Source organism: Sceloporus undulatus, chromosome 2, assembly GCF_019175285.1.
Source record: "Sceloporus undulatus isolate JIND9_A2432 ecotype Alabama chromosome 2, SceUnd_v1.1, whole genome shotgun sequence".
NCBI lineage: Eukaryota > Metazoa > Chordata > Lepidosauria > Squamata > Phrynosomatidae > Sceloporus > Sceloporus undulatus.
Window position 1 is genome coordinate 231,280,467 of NC_056523.1, and position 17,883 is coordinate 231,298,349.

The 17,883-nt window shown below is 43.5% G+C and overlaps 2 protein-coding genes across 4 annotated transcripts in view; both read left to right on the top strand.

Annotated features, from left to right (window-relative positions):
* The window catches only part of CHD1L (chromodomain helicase DNA binding protein 1 like), a 31,835-nt gene extending 28,571 nt beyond the window's left edge, over nucleotides 1-3,264 (top strand). Inside the window, exons 21-22 of one of the 2 annotated variants that reach the window (XM_042449803.1) lie at nucleotides 1,242-1,350; nucleotides 2,717-3,264. In XM_042449803.1, the coding sequence (XP_042305737.1) occupies nucleotides 1,242-1,350; nucleotides 2,717-2,786 (179 nt within the window). In that variant the 3' untranslated portion in view covers nucleotides 2,787-3,264. Of the gene's footprint in view, nucleotides 1-1,241; nucleotides 1,351-2,716 lie in introns of those variants that run through there. The other variant, XR_006101977.1, reaches the window with a different exon arrangement.
* A 4,237-nt stretch (nucleotides 3,265-7,501) lies between these two features.
* Nucleotides 7,502-17,883, top strand: part of VANGL1 (VANGL planar cell polarity protein 1) — a 52,319-nt gene continuing 41,937 nt past the window's right edge. For both annotated transcript variants that reach the window (XM_042449804.1, XM_042449805.1), the window contains exons 1-2: nucleotides 7,502-7,631; nucleotides 14,964-15,209. In XM_042449804.1, the coding sequence (XP_042305738.1) occupies nucleotides 15,139-15,209 (71 nt within the window). In that variant the 5' untranslated portion in view covers nucleotides 7,502-7,631; nucleotides 14,964-15,138. The remainder of the gene's footprint in view (nucleotides 7,632-14,963; nucleotides 15,210-17,883) is intronic.

Sequence of the window (17,883 nt, forward strand, 5' to 3'; positions counted from 1 at the left end):
ACACTGTCTGAGGATTGGCAAAATGGAACATGGTGTCCCTCAGTTCACACACAGATTCCTGAAGGTGCTGTTGAAACAAGCTGAAAGGCACAGCTAAGGCATTCCAGTCTCTCTCTAAAGTTCCTGCCATTGCAGGTTTCCCTATGGGAAGACTCCTCTATCAGCAGCAGTCCCAGCTTTGATGGATAAATGGTCCTTTTGGTATCAAAAGCCTCCAACACCTTTTGCAGTACACCTGTGCTTCCTCTCCCCTCTAAATCTTCTCAGACTAACATCTGGCCCCATGTTCAGTAGTTCTGATAATTACTGCTGCTTGAATTGAGTTACCTTAAAAACTTGTAAACTGCTCCTTCATCCTGAAAAGGATTTCATCATAGTGTGCTGAAAACAAATAAAAAGCAATACAGCTGAAGTGGGCAACTGGCCTTCTAAATATTTTTGGCCTACATAGTGGTGTGATGCATTATGGCAATTGCAGTCCAGGAACATCTAGAGGACAGTAATTATTCACACCTGATAGATTATGATATAATCCAAAATTGGAATATCAGAAGTAAAACTGAGATTCTTAACATTATTTTAAGCAACAAAAATAGCAGTTGAATCTAGAAACAAGAATTTTGAAATTTCACCCTAAAGTGTCTGAGAAAATGAAGACTCACTTGACATCAAAAAGAATACAGCATGGGCATGTCTTCCAAGGGTAGTTATTCCACAAGTGTATTACCACCACAAGGGAGGCCCTAAGACAAGTGCACTTCTCTTACAGAAGGGACACAAGGAAGGATTTCCTCTGATGATCTTGATGCTTGGGTATGTTGAAATTAGAAGTAGCAGTGCTTCAGATATTCAGGCCACACGCCATTTAGGATTTTAAATTAAACCTCTAGAATTGGACTTGCATATAGAATTGGTTGTATATAAGCAGACAATCTAGCCCCTCTAGAACAAGAGAAATATGACTTCACCTGGACAACCCAGCCAAAACTAGCCGCTGAATTAGAAGCCAACAGAAGTTTTGAGATTCTTTCCAAGGACAGCCCCATACATCATGCTTTACAGTAACCTAACCTAAATATTACTAGATCATTGTAACCAGACTGCCCTTCTCCAGTGTAGTTTTGAAGGTCACTTGAGACTACTCTCCATAACTAGGAAGTTACCTACAGGAATGTTCTGTGTTGTTTTTTGCATCTTAACTGCAATTCAGGTAACTTTATCTCCCTTGCTCTGTCTTTCAGCAAGTATCCACCTGCCTCGCATTGGACATTCAACCAAGGGCTTTAATTGGTACGGAACAGAGCGTCTCATCCGCAAGTACTTGGCATCAAGAGGAATACCCACATTTGTGTATCCTTGTGAAACACTCTGATTATTATGCTGCTAAAATTGAATATTGTGCTGTATCTGTAAAAGCCAGAGAGTGGAGATTGGGAATTTGTTGCTTCAGTTTGGCACAGGGAATTAGGACTATTCAGATTTCAAGGTATTAGTTCCATGCTGAGTAATTGACTTCCTCAGTAGTTTAAGAGGCTGTACCTAGAGATGGCACAGACAACTTTACAAATGAGAACATTGGGAAGGGGAGCAGACTGAGGAACACCAATGGAGGTTTTGTTACCTGAGACAGAAAAATTCCTAATGCATATGAATTAAAGAAGGGGGGAACTCAAAGGTGGACAAAGGGACAAAACAGACCAGTAATAAGAGCTGTCTTGGGGGTGGCATGGGGGCGTGGAGACCACACACCTCAACTCTGCCCTCAAGCTGGAGTCATGCACCCAGATGATGGGCAGCATGGGAATGCTCCTGTGGCATGGCGATTAGACACCACATGGCATAGGAATAGAGAAGAGCTGTGGCAGCAGCAAAAGGAGTGCCCTTTCCCTGGCGCAGAAAGGAGCGGCTTTTTGTCACTCCTTTTTGAATGTGGAAAGGGCCAGATTGGGGCTGTGGTGTGCAGTTGTAACAGCCCTGATCCAGCGCACAAAGATGCAGTGTGATGCCAGCCTTTTAGGACCATCTGTTTTTGGCTAAAGTGAAGGTCAGATTGGGGAGGGCTATTAGTAGAATCACAGATCTAATGATAAGATTTCACTGGCTTGTTCCCATTTCCACCATTGTCCTGCTTTTTAAAAAAACTTTTATTTGTACATTTTTATAAACCCAATCTATGGTTTGACCAATACTGGTCTCCTGACTTCTGCATACTTTTAAAATAGAGCCACTGATTCATTCCTCTGGAAACAGGATTATGTAGCGAGATGTTATTCTTAGGGCCACTCCTGGGACAAAGTAGGACTGGTTTTATCCCATTCCTGAAAACCCAGAGTCACTAAATTTTTGTTCCCTATCCCCATCTTTGCTCAGGAACAAAGCTCTGGTAAAGATGGGAAAGAGGATAGAGCCCTACCTTAATATTTAACCAAGCAAACCACCTATTTCAGAAGGGGTTTATTCTCATTTAAGTGCCCATAGGCCAGATTAAACCTAAATGCACTTTAAGCCTCTAGCGATGAACACTGTATATGTAAAGGAGAAGTTTTAAATCTGTGTTGTGAGTTGTCTTTGAGTCTCACGGTGGGAGAAAAGTGGGAAATTAAATATCACCCAGAGATTGGCAAAACTACGTTTTTTATTACTACTCTCAGAATCTCTGTACGAAACTTTGTTTTTACTTCTGGCTTAATGATAACTCCTTAACTTTTCTCATCAGATACTACTATCCTAGGACCAAAGCACCTTTGCAAGTATCCACAACATTAGCATCAACTTCACAGCCTTAAAAATTTTCACGGTGCAAAGGCTTGTGCCTGCTACTCGTTCATGCAGCTGTCTGCAAATGTTTTGAAGAGATATGAATACTAGATACAGATCGGTTTGTGTACATATAAATCTATTCCCATATTAATGAGAGAACTGTGCTTGATCATGCATTCACTTTTTAAGACAGAAGTGGCAGCTCTGGCTGGTACACAGACCTTCCATGACAGACTTGAGTGTTGGGTTGAACATGACCTGCTGGCCTCTGAGCACAGTTGGAGCCAAGCAGCCAAAAAAAGCAGATTAAGAGCAGCATGATAGACCTGTGACTTGGCTCTCCATCTCCTGGCTGTACTCCTTCATTCTGCAGAACAGCTGACTTTTTATTTCGTGATTTAATTTTTTTCTTCATACATGGGGTTTTTACACTCTTGTTAAAATGTATAGTGAATATTAAAAATGACAGACTGTCTCTTTCTGTAAAAGGTGTCTACTTGAAGTTACCTACTCTTGTACAGAATTTGAGTTCTTCTCTTTAAAAAGCAAAATCTGGCATGGGCTTTGGGGAACTGAATGGGCAGTGTTTTCTAGCTGAAAGTTTCCAAAGGACAGTTAAACACTGTAGGATTTGCAAAATGGCTTATTGGTTAAGCTGGAAAAGAGTCACTAGTACCGTCTGCTATGTACAAATGCATATTCTTCACGTTAGTAAGGGAAATCTGTTTGCTGTTGGAGGGTAACATTCAAGGCAGTTGCCAACAGTTTGTGGCTGCAAAGAACCAGCCATGCCATAAAGAGCCCAGAAACAGGCTAAATGGTGGTGCTATTGAACCTATGGCAATACACTCAACTGCATGTCCACAGCGCTTTAAGATATATTTAGATGATGCAAGCACAGACAGCCCTCCATATCCATGGATTCAAGCATCCATGATTTGAAAATATTTTAAAAATAGAGAAATTCTCAAAAGCAATTTTTGGTTTTGCCATTTTATGCAAGGGACACCATTTTACTGTGCCATTATATTTAATGAGACTTGAGTATCCACAGATTTTGGTATCCACAGGGGGTCCTGGAACCAAAGCCCAGCGGATACCAAGGGCCCACTATAGTACACAAATTTTCTTTTGAACAAAATAAAACCACTTATTAAGGAATTAGACCCCCTGTCATTGAATATTTCCTCTTCATTTCCCTCCTGGCCAAAGTCTAACCAGTGACCTTGAAGCAGAATCTGTTACTCCTTGTCCTTTAACACCATTGTTTTCCTTCATCACTGTCAACTGCTCTAAAGTCACCTTTGACTCATGGTAACCCTACGGATGAGACACCTCCAAGCTCCACTATCCTCTACTCCTCTGCTCAAGTCTTTTGGGTTCATATTCATAACTTTCCTAATTGAGCCCATCCATCTGGCATACAGTCTTCCTCTCTTTCTGATGCCAACTACCTTTCCTAGCTTTACTGCCTTTTTGAATGAGTCATTCTTTCTCATGATGTGGCCAAAGTATGACAGCCTCAATTTTGTCATTTTGGCTTCCAAGGAGAAATCTGGTTTTATCTGTTCAAGGACCCATTTATTTCTCTTTTTTGGCTGTCCACATTGCCATCAGCACCACATTTCCAATGAATTTGGTTTTCCTTATAAACCTTTTAATCAGTAGTTCATGAACACACTTGTCATGGGTGAAGGCATGTCCAGCCTCTGTTGAATACTTCTTCCTCTTTCTCTAATCTACATTTGTGCTCCTGGCTGGCAGTGAGGAAGGACTTGCCAGAGAGATTGCCTGGCCTGCCTCTTCTCACAATCCAGCAAGAAAATGAGATCAATCCAGGCCTCTTAAGATAAGGGTCAGCATGGTGTAGTGGATTTGTATATCTTTGCTCTTTAGAATCTTTTCTAATTCTTTCATAGCTGTCCTTTCCATTCCTAGTCATCTTATTCCCTCACTGCGGTCACCATTCTGGTCAATATTTGATCCTAGGTATGGAAATTTTCTGTTTCGATTTCCTCATTGTCTAGACTGGATGTATGCATTTCTTCTGTTGTCATTATTTTAATTTTCTTTATGTTCGACAGGTATTTATTTAAGCAGGCATTTTAATATATAATCATGCTATGGTGGCTTTTGTGTGTGGCAGGGTGTTGGTTGTACCTGTTAAGCTTTTGTATATTTTTATGTGGTTTTGAACGGTTTATGGATGATTTTAAATGTTTTATGCTTTTAGTGTAATGGGGTTTTTTTTTAATGCTTTTTTACCTGTGAGCTGCCTTGGGTCTTCTGGGAGAAAGGCAGCATACAAATGAAATAAATAAATATGGATGGATAGACCTCCAGATCCTCCTGATGGACACTTTGCTCATGCTGTTGAGGAGCTAAAGGCCGAATCTTCTTTTCCTGGGAGATGGAAAAAACAGCAGCTTTAACTTCTGCGATCACTGAGGGTTTTTTATCACATGCCTAAACCACAATCAAATTCTTGATCATACATCTGAATGGTTTAAATTGCCTTGTAAAAGTTCTCATTCAGTGCTTAGCACTCTTGTCATTCCTTGTTATCTCCACTTTTGAGCCTGTGGTTTTATTTTTACTCTTACCGCAGCACTAAAGAGTGGGAGAGATACCTAGTTTACGCAAGGAAACAGCTGGTAGTCTTGTGTTGCATTGCAGTTTGTGTGCCTTCAAATCATTTCCAACTTAGGGCAACCCTAAGGCCAACCTATTGGGGTTTTCTGAGTGCTGGGGGTGTGTTATCTATCTATAGTCAGCCAATGGGTTTCCATGGTTGACTGAGAATTCGAACCCTGATCTCCAGGGGTGCTGTCCAAGGGTCAGACCATTATGCCATGTTGGCTCCTTAGTGTTGGATTTGAGACTCCAAAATCCAGAGTATCTGTTCCTGGCTGCAATCTATGGCTATGACAGTATTAACAAAACAATCATCACCCTGTAAAGAAAAACCCATTATGAAAACTTAGGTGACAGAAGCTGGAAACGACTTGAAGGCACACAACAACAAACCATATGAAAATTGGTGAAGTCTACCTTGAGGAGGGAGAGCCAGCATGGCTAGTGGTTTAAGCATTGGACTATGACTCTGGAGACCAGGGTTCAATTCCCAGCTTGGCCATGGAAACCCACTGGGTGACCTTGGGCAAGTCACACTCTCTCAGCTTCAGGGGTTGGCCATGGCAAATTAAAAAAACTCTGAAGAAAGCTCGTTTTATTTATTTATTTCACTTTTATGCTGCCTTTCCCCCCCCAAAAAGAGACCCAAGGCGCTCAAAGATAAAAACATTATCAAAATGTCTCAATATTTTTTTTAAAAAAAGCAATTAAAATTATCTAGTTAAAATGGGATAAAACCTTGCTAAGAAAACTCCATGATAGGCCTTGTTAGGTTTGCCATAAGTTGAAAAGGACTTGAAGGCCCACAACAACAACAGCTGCAGCTGCAGCAGCAACAACATCATCTTGGTCAAGTCACACTCTCTCAGCCTCGGAGGGAGGACAAGGGGAATCCCTTCTAAACAAAACCTGTGAAGAAAAACCCATGTTGGATTCCTCTTTAGAGTTGCCATATGTGGGGGAAAACTTGAAGGCCCACAACATCTCTCAGCCTCAGGGGAAGGCCCTTCCCACCAAGTCCTGTGAAGGAAAACTCCATGAGAGGTCCTCCTTAGGGTCACCAAAAGTGGGAAAGGGCTTGAAGGCCCACAGTAGTGTCTAGATCAGTGATGGCGAACCTATGGCACGCGTGCCAGAGGTGGCACTCAGAGCCCTCTCTGTGGGCACATGTGCCGTTGCCCCAGCACAGAGTTTGCCAGAGTTTGTTACTAGAAACCCAGAGGGACACGGCACTTTGTAATAAATAAGTGGGTTTTGGGTTGCAGTTTGGGCACTCGGCCTCCAAAAGGTTCACCATCACTGGTCTAGATCAAGGGAAGTAATAGTGCCACTCTATTCTGCTGGAATATTGCGACCAGTTCTGGGCAACACAATACAAAAAGGACATTGAGAAACTGGAGCATGTCCAAAGGAGGGTGACTAAAATGGTGAAGGGTCTGGAAACTATGTCCTATGAGGAAAGACTCAGGGAGCTGGGAATGTTTAGCCTGGAGAAGAGAAGGTTAAGAGGTGATATGATAGTCCTGTTTAAGTATTTGATGGAGTGTCACATTGAGGCTGAAGCAAGCTTGTTTTCTGCTGCTCCAGAGACTAGGACCCGGAGCAATGGATGCAAGCTGCAGGAAAAGAGATTCCAGCTCAACACTGGGAGGAACTTCCTGACAGTAAGGGCTGTCTGACAGTGGAACACACTCCTTCCTCGGAGTGTAGTGGGGTCTACTTCCATAGAGGTCTTTAAACACAGGCTGGATGGCCATCTGTCAATGGGGATGCTTTGATGGAGAGTTCCTGTATGGCAGATGGAGAGTTTTGGCATGGCAGAATGGGAGTCCCTGCATGGCAGAAGGGGAGTTTCTGCATGGCAGAATGGGGTTGGACTGGATGGCCCTTGGGGTCTCTTCAATACTATGATTCTAGGAACAACGGCCACAGCCTCTTGGCCCAGGAGTCCCACTCTCCATGAGGGGCCTGGGAGGGCCAAGGGCCCTCAGGGGGAGCCACTGCTCCTCGAGTCAAGGCCCGGCCTCCCCGCCAGGGAGGGAGGGACGGAGGGAAGGGGAGGGAGGGAGGGCGGTGGCGGCGCCGCTGCTGCTGCCTCTGCCTCTCTGCCTCTCCTGCTGTCGCCCTGGGTACAGGAAGCGGAAAGAGACGCCGCCGCGGAGGCAGCTGAGGGGAAGCCTCCCTCTCCGGACTGAGCCCAGCAGCAGAGGAGCCAGAGGGAGAGCCTCCAGCCACAGGTCTTTCTCCTCCCCTCACCATCTCTCTGCCTGCCTTCCTTACCTCCTTTTCCTCCCTCCCTTGCTTCTTTCCTCTCTCCCTTCCTCCCTTTCCTTCTCCCCTTCCTCCTTTCTTTTCCTTCCTCGCTTTTCCCCTTCCTCCGTTTCTCCCTTCTTCCTCTCCTTCATCTTTCCTCCCTCTCTTTCTCCCTTTCCTCTTCGTTACCTCCTTATCCTCTCTTTTCTTCCCTTCTTGCCCCCTTTTCTCTCCCTCCCTCCCTCCCTTCCTTTTTTCCTTCTTCCCTCTCTCCCTCGCTCCTTCCCTTCTCTTCCTTCCTTCCTTCTTTCCTCCTTCATTTCATTTTCCTTCTTCCCTCTCTCCTTCCCTTTTCTCCCTCCCTTCTTTCCTCCCTCCCTCCCTCCCGCCCTTCTTTCTTTCCTCCTCCTTCTCTTCTTTCCTTCTTTCCTCCTTCTCTTCCTTTCTTCCCTCTCCCCTTCTTCCCTTCCCTTTCCTCCACTCCTTCCTTCATCCTTCCTTTTTTCCTTCCTTCCTTCTTTCCTCCCTCCCTTCTTCTCCCCCCTTCTTTCCTCCCTCCCTTCCTTTCTTCCTTCTCCCCTTCTTCCCTTCCCTTCCCTCCACTCCTTCCTTCCTTTTTTCCTTCCTTCTTTCCTCCCTCCCTTCTTCTCATCCTTCCTTCTTTCCTCCTTCCCTTCCTTCCTTCTTCACTCCCTCCACCTTTCCTCCCTTCTTCCCCTCCTCCCTTCCCTTTCCTACTCCCTTAGCTCAGCCTCTCCCCCTGACCCTCGCCTGGACGTGGATTGTGGGGAAGCTGACACTTGTGGGGTCTTGGGTCGCCAGGGGAAGGCCTTCGAGGGCTGGCTGCCTGGCTGGAGGGTTGGCAAAGAATGGTAAAAACTGGGCACCAGGGGTGGAAGAAGTCCCCATTGCCCAGCCTTTCCTGGAGGATGGCTTTTGAGAGCTTTTACCTTTCTTAAAAATTGTATTCTGCTTGTTTGTTCATTTTATCACAAAGTTGGAAGGGTCCCCAAGAGCCACCCAGCTGTACCCCCTTCTGCCATGCAGGAAGACCCAGTTTAAGCCCTCCCTCTGACCAAGGGCCATCCAGCCTCTGTTTAAAAACAATCCCCAAAGAAGGTGAGTCCTAAAGTTGGAAAGGATCCCCCAAAGGCCACCCGAACAACTCCATTCTGCCATGCAGGAATACATAGAATCCTAAAGTTGGAAGGGATGCCCCAAAGGCCATCCAATCCAAACCTCTTCTGCCATGCAGGAATACACAATCAAAGCACCCCCTGTGACAGATGGCCACCCAGCCTCTGCTTAAAGACCTCCAAAGAAGGGGACTCCACCACTCTCAGAGGGAGCGTCTTCCACTGTCAAACAGCTCTTACTATCAGGAAGTTCCTCCTAATGTTGAGGAGAAATCTCTTTTTGTGTAGTCTGCATCCATTGCTCTAGGTCCTATTCTGTGGAGTAGCAGAAAACAAGCTTGCTCCAGCCTCAATGTGACACTCCATCAAATACTTAAACAGGGCTATCATATCACCTCTTAATCATCTCTTCTCCAGGCTAAACATACCCAGCTCCCCAAGTCTCTCCTCATAGGGCTTTATGGTTTCCAGACCCTTCACCATTTTGGTTGCCCTCCTCTGGACACTATCCAGCTTTTGAATTGTGGTGCCCAGAACTGTACACAGTATTATTCCAGGTGAGGCCTGACCAAAGCAGAATAAAGTGGCACTATTACTTCCCTTGATCTGTTCTACACTCTATACTTCCATTGATGGAGCCTGTCAAGCCAGGTGTCCCTCAACATATATCAGGACATGAGACAGTGGATGGAAGCTACAGGAAAAGATATTCCATCTCAACATTAGGAGGGACTTCCTGACAGTAAGGGCTGTTCAACAATGGAAGATGCTCCCTCAGAGAGTGGTGGAGTCTCCTTCTTTGGAGGTCTTTAAATAGGGGCTGCATGGCAGAATGGGATTGGACTGGGTGGCCCTTTTGGTATCTTCCAAACCTATGACTCTTTGATCTTGGAGATGTCTCATCCACAGGGTCACCATGAGTTGAATTCAACTTGAGGGCAGTTAACAACAACAAATCATGAGGATTTCTTGTCAAGATTTGTTCAGAGCCAGTTTGCCTCTTCTTTTGCCTTCCTCCAAGGCTGAGAGAGTGTGACTTGCCCACACTGGTTATGCATGGCTTGAGCAGGGATTCAGACCTTGGCTTCCAGGGTCAAAGTCTGGTGCTTAAACCAGTACAGTACACCACACTGGCACTGTTTGGGCCTGTTGCTCCATCTTGTTGACCTCTCTTATTTTCCAACTGATGAGCCATGAAACAGCCCAGGTGCATCATCTAGAAAGCCAAGGATGATGGGTTCAGTGGGATAACTGAAATGCCACCATTAACCTCCCACTGCCCAGCTGGTGGGCACAGCTTGTATACCCATTGTCTTTGGCTATTTCTGCCCCATCAATGGGCAGCTGGGTGGAAAGGGATTCGGACAGAGTGACCAGAGGTCCTCCTTTTCCAGGACATGTTTAACCTTCTGGAGGAATGTCAAAATGTCTTTCATTTTGAGCATGCCTTTATATAAGTGTTTTGAGCTTTTACGTGGGACCAGCCTACATTTTTCTTGAATGTCTTGCATTTTGCGGTGCCTTGTACCCCTTTGAAGTTAGGACATCTGGTCACCATGGATTTGGAGGAGGCACAGGAGGAGAGAATGGATTTTTCTTCCATTCCTGTGCATTAAGATGATGAAGTGAGGGATGCTTGTCTGTTTCTAATGTGTGTTTGAGGGAGAAAGCAGGCCAGGGTCCCTTGCCACCCCATCACTTGCTGTGGCCACTTCCATGGAGGGAGAAGGGCCTCTGTGCATCTGCCAGGAGAGAATAAAAAGGAAGGCTACACAAATGCTAGTGGAAGAGAGATCTAATTTATGAGAATAAACTCCAGAGGAGTAGACAGGTCAGTCTGTTACTGCACCCTCCTCATCCCACCCTTCCAGAGGCTTCATCCACACTGCACAAATAATCTGGTTAGACACCACTTTAACTGCCATGGCTCAAGGTTATGGAATCCTGGGGACTGTAGCTTGTAGCACCAGAGCTCCACTGTTGCAGAGCATGGCATGTTGCATGACATTTAAAGTGATGTCAGACTGGATTATTTCTGCCATGTGGATGCAGCCCAAGAAACACAGATTTACAGTGGCATGTGAGAGGTGCAGTTCTCAGGCTGCTGAACTGAGCAATTCCACTGCTTTTCAAGAGGCGGTGGCAGCATATTCCATCATTACACAATCCCAAGAATGTTAATCATTGTTGGTGGTGAACATGAAATGCACACAGGTCCAGTTAGGGTGGTTAACTCCAAAATAACCTCCACTGTTTTCTGGGGAACTTACTGCGAGGGATATTTTTTTTAGTTGCTTTAATAATTATCTCTAATGCTTCCTAACCAATTTAATACAAAACATTTAGGTAAGCTTCCAGTCACCTCCAATTTTGTTACAACAAAAAGGTAGTTAGCTTTCTTGGAGATCTGTCTTCTTTGAATGAGACTGACCATGTTTGGATTAATAAATAAGATTTGGCTGAGCCAAATGGTCCCTTGTTCCTCTTGCAGAATTGAAACTCTGTCTTAGGCTGCATCTGCACTGCAGAAATAACCCAGTTTGACATGTTAACTACCATGTCTCACTGCTATGGAAATCTGGGATTTGTAGCATGTTGTTTTACCAGACCTCTCTGACAGAGAAGGCTAAATGTCTCACAAAACTTCAATTAGCAGAATTCCAAAGCACTGAGCCATGGCAGTTAAAGTAGTGTCAAACCAGATGTTTAGGTTGGCAAATATAAAAGATAACATGATTTAACAGAATCAAAGCCAGATTTTGCTTAGAGAAGTGACGAAGACTGTTCAGGTGGCTTGTAGGAGAACAGTGACAGGCCACTACACTTCCTCGATATTACAACATGTCTTCTGGAGGTTGCCCATACATATACAGTGATCCCTCCGCATTTGCCGGAATTAGGGGTGAAGGACCTCTGTGAATGTGGGGAAACGGCAAATTTAAAACCTAAGAGAAGACCTCTCTAGGAAGCTCCAGATCCTCCAGTGCAACTCCATGGCCAACATCTGCCAGAAAAGTTGATCATAGAATCATGTTGGGAGGACCTATAAATGCCTAGAGATGCATTTTTTCTAGGAAGTTCTTGGTTCTCCTGCACAACTCTATGATCAACTTCTGGCAGAGTTGCTCAACCTAGAGATTCCTAGAGAGAACATATTAATCAGAATTGCAAATAATCAAATCCACAAAAGTCAAAACTGCAAGTGTGGAAGTCCAACCATAGTCACACACCAAGAAGGGCCTTACATAGTCACACATATGATGGCATAGTCAAAGGGGGGGGGGGGATTAAAGATACTAAAGGTAATCCAGAATAGCCAGGGGCAGGAGGAGATACTGACACCATATGACTCGCAATCGCATAACTGACTTTTTGCACCTGGGAACTTGTGCACTTACCAGGTCATTGACAGGTTTCCCCTGTCAGTGAAAAGGGACAGGTTGGGGGTGATTGCCGTGCAGTGACTATGGCCGATGCCACTTCTTTCCAGGTGTAATCACAATTTAAGGGCCACGCGTAGTAATATCCCTACACTCTAAATCACTTCCAAAAAGTCAGTGACGTAGCTTCCTGAATTGCATTATGAGGTTAGTTTAAAACTGGAAGCATGTGCTTCCAATCTCCTTCTGTCTGGCATGTGCCAGGGGAGGAGGTGGCATGAAAGTTTTAACAGGCATTGCAGTTTGTAAAAGGATCTTATAGCACCTTTGAGACCTACTGAGAGGAAGAAGTTTGTAAAAGGATCTTGTAGCACCTTTGAGACCTACTGAGAGGAAGAAGTTGGTAGCATGAGCTTTCGTAGGCTATGAAATGGTAAGCTGTGGTTTAGTGTCACATCCAAATTGTCTGCGTACTCTGGATGTTTCAGGTTGAATACCAGTGTGCTTTCAGTAGTATTTTGTTCAGGCTGCTGAAAACTTGAGTTTCTTTCAGGCTCATTGTGCTGCCTGGAGGGGGTTATTTTTTTAGCCTCCCTCCCTCTCCACTGGCTCTTGCCTTTCCTATTTTGCAGCCTGTCTCTTGGCTGCCCCCCTTGTTAACATTCCTCCGCATTCCTCTTTCTTTGCTCTGTTAGGGTTGGGCATTTGACTGGTTAGAAAAGTTTGGCTCTGTTGAGTAGTCAAGTAATGATCAAATACTTCAAAGTATTAACTTGAACACCAAAAAGAATATATTCAAAGGGATCTTGCAGCACCATTGAGACTAACTGAAAGAAGTAGGTAACATGATGAGCTTTTGTAGACTACCAACTACTACCAACTTCATATTGCCAACTTCTTTTTTTTAGTTGGTCTCAAGGGTGCTACAGGATCCTTTTGCATACTGATTTTCCAGGCTAACACAGCTATGTCTGTGAACAAAAAGAATACTTTAATAATCAACAGCCTCTGTTGTTAATCAGGAAAAAAATATATAGAGATAATATTCTGTGAAACAGTGGCATTCGTTTTTTTTAAAAATGGAAATGTGTGATCATATATATTAACAAAGAGAGGAGGCCTAAATACCTTAAAGGCACCGAAATTTGGAAGTTAAGCAGGGTCAGCCCTGGTTAGTATTTGTATGGGAGACATATATTGGATGCTGGAAGCTGTGTTTCAGAGGAAGAAACTGGCAAAACCACCTTGCTTAGAAAAGCCTCTTGAAATTCATGGGGTTGTCATAAGGCTGCTGGCAACTTGAATGTGTGTGCATGCATGTATGCAGACATGCACAGGTAAGGTTGCTATACATGTGAACATTTCACCAAGCAGTTCTCTGGCTTTTTCCCTGAAGCATTGTGCTCAGTCTACAGGTACATTACTTTAAAAACAACAACATACACATGAAAATACAGCCAGCATTTCATATCCAAGGATTCTTTATCCACAGATTCAACCTCCACAACTTAAAAATATTTCCCCCAAAATATGAATTCCCAAAAGTAAACCTTGATTTTGCAATTTTATGTAAGGGACACCATTTTACTGTGCCACTGTATTTAATGCAGCAGGAGCATCCAAGGATTTTGGTATCCATGGGGAGTCCTGGAACCAAACCCCAGTGGATACCAAGGGTTGACGGTACTATAAAATAACATCAGTCTTTTAAAAACACATCAGATCACGTGGAGGGAATTCCTGGTGACTTGGTCATGTCACAAGTGGTTTGAAGGCAATGAATGGCCTTTGCCCTGATCACTCTTTAGGGGAGCCCTGCAGTTGGTAGCTTAAACTTTCCTAAACTTTCAGGCTTGTTTGTGCCTACTCCCATGCTTTTATGTTTGACTGGCAGCCTGCCACCTGCCAGTAGCAAATCCGCCTGAGTTGAGTGACTTACACCCTAAATTCATCCTTTCTTTGCACTGGTCTTAACAGACTTTGGAGCAATCTATCCCCCTTTCATGCAACTTCTTTGTACACAACATGGCTGTCTACCCTGTGTTTTGTTTTGAAAAACCTCTTTAAAACTTTTGAACCCAAGTTTTGTACAGTTTATTCATGCATTAAATGTGTATGTACAAGAGATAAAACCATCAATGTACAATTTTAAAGGGCTTGCTGTTGCTGCTGCTGTTGTTGTTGTGTGCTTTCAAGCCATTTCTGACTTATGGGGACCCTAAAGCCATGGGGTTTTCTGGGCAACATTTATTCAGAGGAGGTTTGCCATTGCTTTTCCCTGAGGCCGAGAAAGCGTAACTTGACCAGGGTTACCCAGTGGGTTTCATGGCCGAGCTGGGAATCAAACACTAAATGGAAATACAACAATTCATAACTTTGAGCAGGTATATATTGTATGCAATACAGTCTTAAATGATCAGAATGTAACACAGGGTGAAAATTGTGTGGCCTTCATGTTGGACTGCAGTTCCCAGGAGCCCTTTGGCATTGCCAATTGCGAGAGATGATGGGAGCTATAGTCAGCACCCTTTGGAGTGTTACCTGTCAAGATGAGACTTCATCCTCTCTCTTCAGATTCATGTGCCCAAGAGAGTGAAGGTTAAATTGCATGGGAAACCTTGAGCTTTTCTCATCTGGCAGGAGCTCTTCCAACCAGCTGTTAAAGGCACATGAGCTCAGCTATGAGCCTCAAGGCACCATAGATATCCGTCACAGAGCAAGACAAGATTTGCCATGGTGGATACACCATTTCTTTATTATCTAGCTTCCTGTTATTAGTATTTTCTTTTTCTTTTCCTAGATTTGTGCTGAAGATGAAGGAAGCCAAAATCTGAAGAGTAACATTCCTATTTTCTTGAACCTGTGGATGATCAAGGATCTATTTATTTCCAGCAAAACTCTTCTTTTGGACTTTGTGGCTCTTCCAGGTTCAAGACGTGGGCCGCTCTCTGCTGTCCTGAGGCTTCCCTTTGGCCATGGATACGGAGTCAACCTACTCTGAGTATTCCCACTATTCAGGTCACTCCAGAAAAGCTCAGCGACAAGGGTATGGATACTATCTCATGGTGATTCTGGCCCAGAGATCGTGCTTTTTTTCCAGTTGAGTAGTGAAACTTCTGTGTCTGTCTGCAACAGAGAGGAGCTCAGGTGCTTATTTTGGGGCAACCTGTGTCTCTTAGAGACTTTGGTTCCTTATAAAGAGTGAGATTTAACCTTTCCATTACACTCTCCTGCCCTAAATCCATGTAGCCAGGGTCCCTCTTTCTATTACCCTCTTCCATTATATTACCAGGTACTTACAACAACCATAGACTTCTAGATGTTTGCAGTTAGTACTGCAGTCCATCATAACATCAGAGGTGCCACAAACCCTCTTTTGATGAATTCTGGGAAAAACTTGGTTCAAACACTGTGGTTGAACTAACATAGTTTGGAACCCAAAGACCTGTTTGAGCTTCCAGATATGCAGCAAACAAAAATAATGAAGCCCGTCTTTGTTTTATATCAGCTTCATAGGTGCATTCTTGCCTGCAGGGTGTAGCACTGTCTGAAAGTAAAATAATGAATGTAGCATTAGTTTATCCATTTAGATACGGTCTCACTCTGTCTGCAACAAACTGCAAATCCACAACAGATCACTATCTGTCATTTGGTTTGCTGGTCTCCTTTTTGCAGACCCTGGTTTGTTACACTGCAATTAAGCTTCTTTAACCAGAATCTGATATGGTATTGTAACTGAGTTATTGCTATAGCACTGCCTCCCATACTAATTCATCCCACATTCTTAATTTTGGTGGTACAGTGAATTTTCAAGCATCCAAGAAGATGGATTGTCTCTGTAAATGAACCTGATGGTGACCTTTGGAGGCGGCGGGGGGGGCCTCCTGGTTTTTATTTTCTTTTTTGTAACGTAAACATATTTGTCATATTTTCTGTCATTTAGTGTACATGTTGTATACTTAAAAAAGATGAAATTAATTTTCTAAAGAAGGACATTGCTCCCAGAAATATGTAGGGCTAATTCAGAATATTTGTGTCAGTTTCTTTATAAATCTTCCTATTCGCTCTGGACAACCAGAGCTACTTAAGATTATTAAGTAAGCCCTGTTTGGCACATGCATAATTTAAACTTCTTTCTCAAGAACATAAGGAGAGCCATGTTGGGTCATACCAGAGGCTTGTACAGGATAATCCAAGATTCTGTTCACAGCGTGACTAATCAGGTCTCTATAGGAAACCTGCTAGCAGGACATGAATGCAACTTGACCCTCCATCCTGTGGTCTCTGGCATGTGGTATCCAGGGGCGTACTGCTCCTGATAATAAAGATGATATTATTCCGTTGTTAACCAATGGCCATTGATAGTTGCATGAATTCCTGTGAATTTATTCAAGCTTCTTTTCAAGTTGGTAGTTCTAACTATGTCTTGTGGCAGTGAGTTCCACAGTTTAATTATATGATCTGTGAAAAATTACTCTTTTTTGTCTTGATAATACTGCTTCAGTGGATGACACTGGACTATAGTTTTATATGTGAAGAAGAAAAGCTTCTTTCTCTACACCATGCATAGTTTGGTACTATATATTTCTATCACATTTCCTTAACATTATAACCTTTCTCATAGGGCAGTTCCTCCAGTCCATTGCCCTTTTCTGCATATCACAGGTCTAGAATATTCATTTTCAAGTGTGGCAACTAGAACTATACATAGCGTTCCAGATGTAGTCTCAGTTTTGTTAGTGGCAGTTTTATTTTTAAATCTCTTCCTAGATATACCAAACATGTAATTTCCCTTCTTTTACTGCAACTATATGTAAGGTAATATCTTCATTGAATTGTGCAGCACAGCCCCTAGATCCCTTTCTTGTTCAGTCATTGCCAGTTCAAATCTCACCAGTGCACTTGTGATGCTTAACTGCTATTTTATTTTGCCTGAGCATGTATAACTTCACATGTACTTATAGTTAATCTTATTTGCCCTTACTGCTAATTCTACAAGTTTGGAGACATCCTTTTGAAGCTCCTTTCAATTCTTTATGATTCTGACCACCCTGGCTTCTTGCATAATCTATTCTGTTTTGGAGACCTTTCCTGGGGCAAGAAGTGACATGTCCATCCACCTTTCAGTCTCACCCTCCTAGAGGAAGCTCCCTAAATAAACATGTAGGTGTCTTGAGAGTACCCACCCCAGAGCAACCCTGGCACAGTATCTTGTTTTTAAAGGCTTTCTAGTCTGAACATGGTGTGCCATTATTTTGAGCGACGTCATTGTCAGCTTTGTATTGCAATTGCATAATTGCCCATTTTCTTATCAAACTGTAAACTGGAAAGAATGCAAAATGTGAAAAACCTTCCGTGCACGCTTACATTCGGTGTATCTCTGGGCTTGGGTGTTGTTGTGGTTTGCTTTGAGATGGTTCCTATCTAGTTGAGAAAAATTGCAAAATTTTTCAATATTTAGAGCCAATGATTCCCAAATAGTCCAGCAAGGTATGTTTGCTTGCTTTACTTACTTACTTACTTACTTACTTATTTATTTAATTTGTGTTCCACTTTTCTCCCAGAGTGACACACGAAGCGGCTCCCAGAATATGTTAGTGTGATACTGGAGAGGCCAAGTGTCATTTGGAAGATTAAGCCACTGACTTGGACACATCCATCATGGTGTTTCCATGTAGAGAGAGAAGGCCCAGTGCCATGCTAACCCTTCCCTTTCTCGG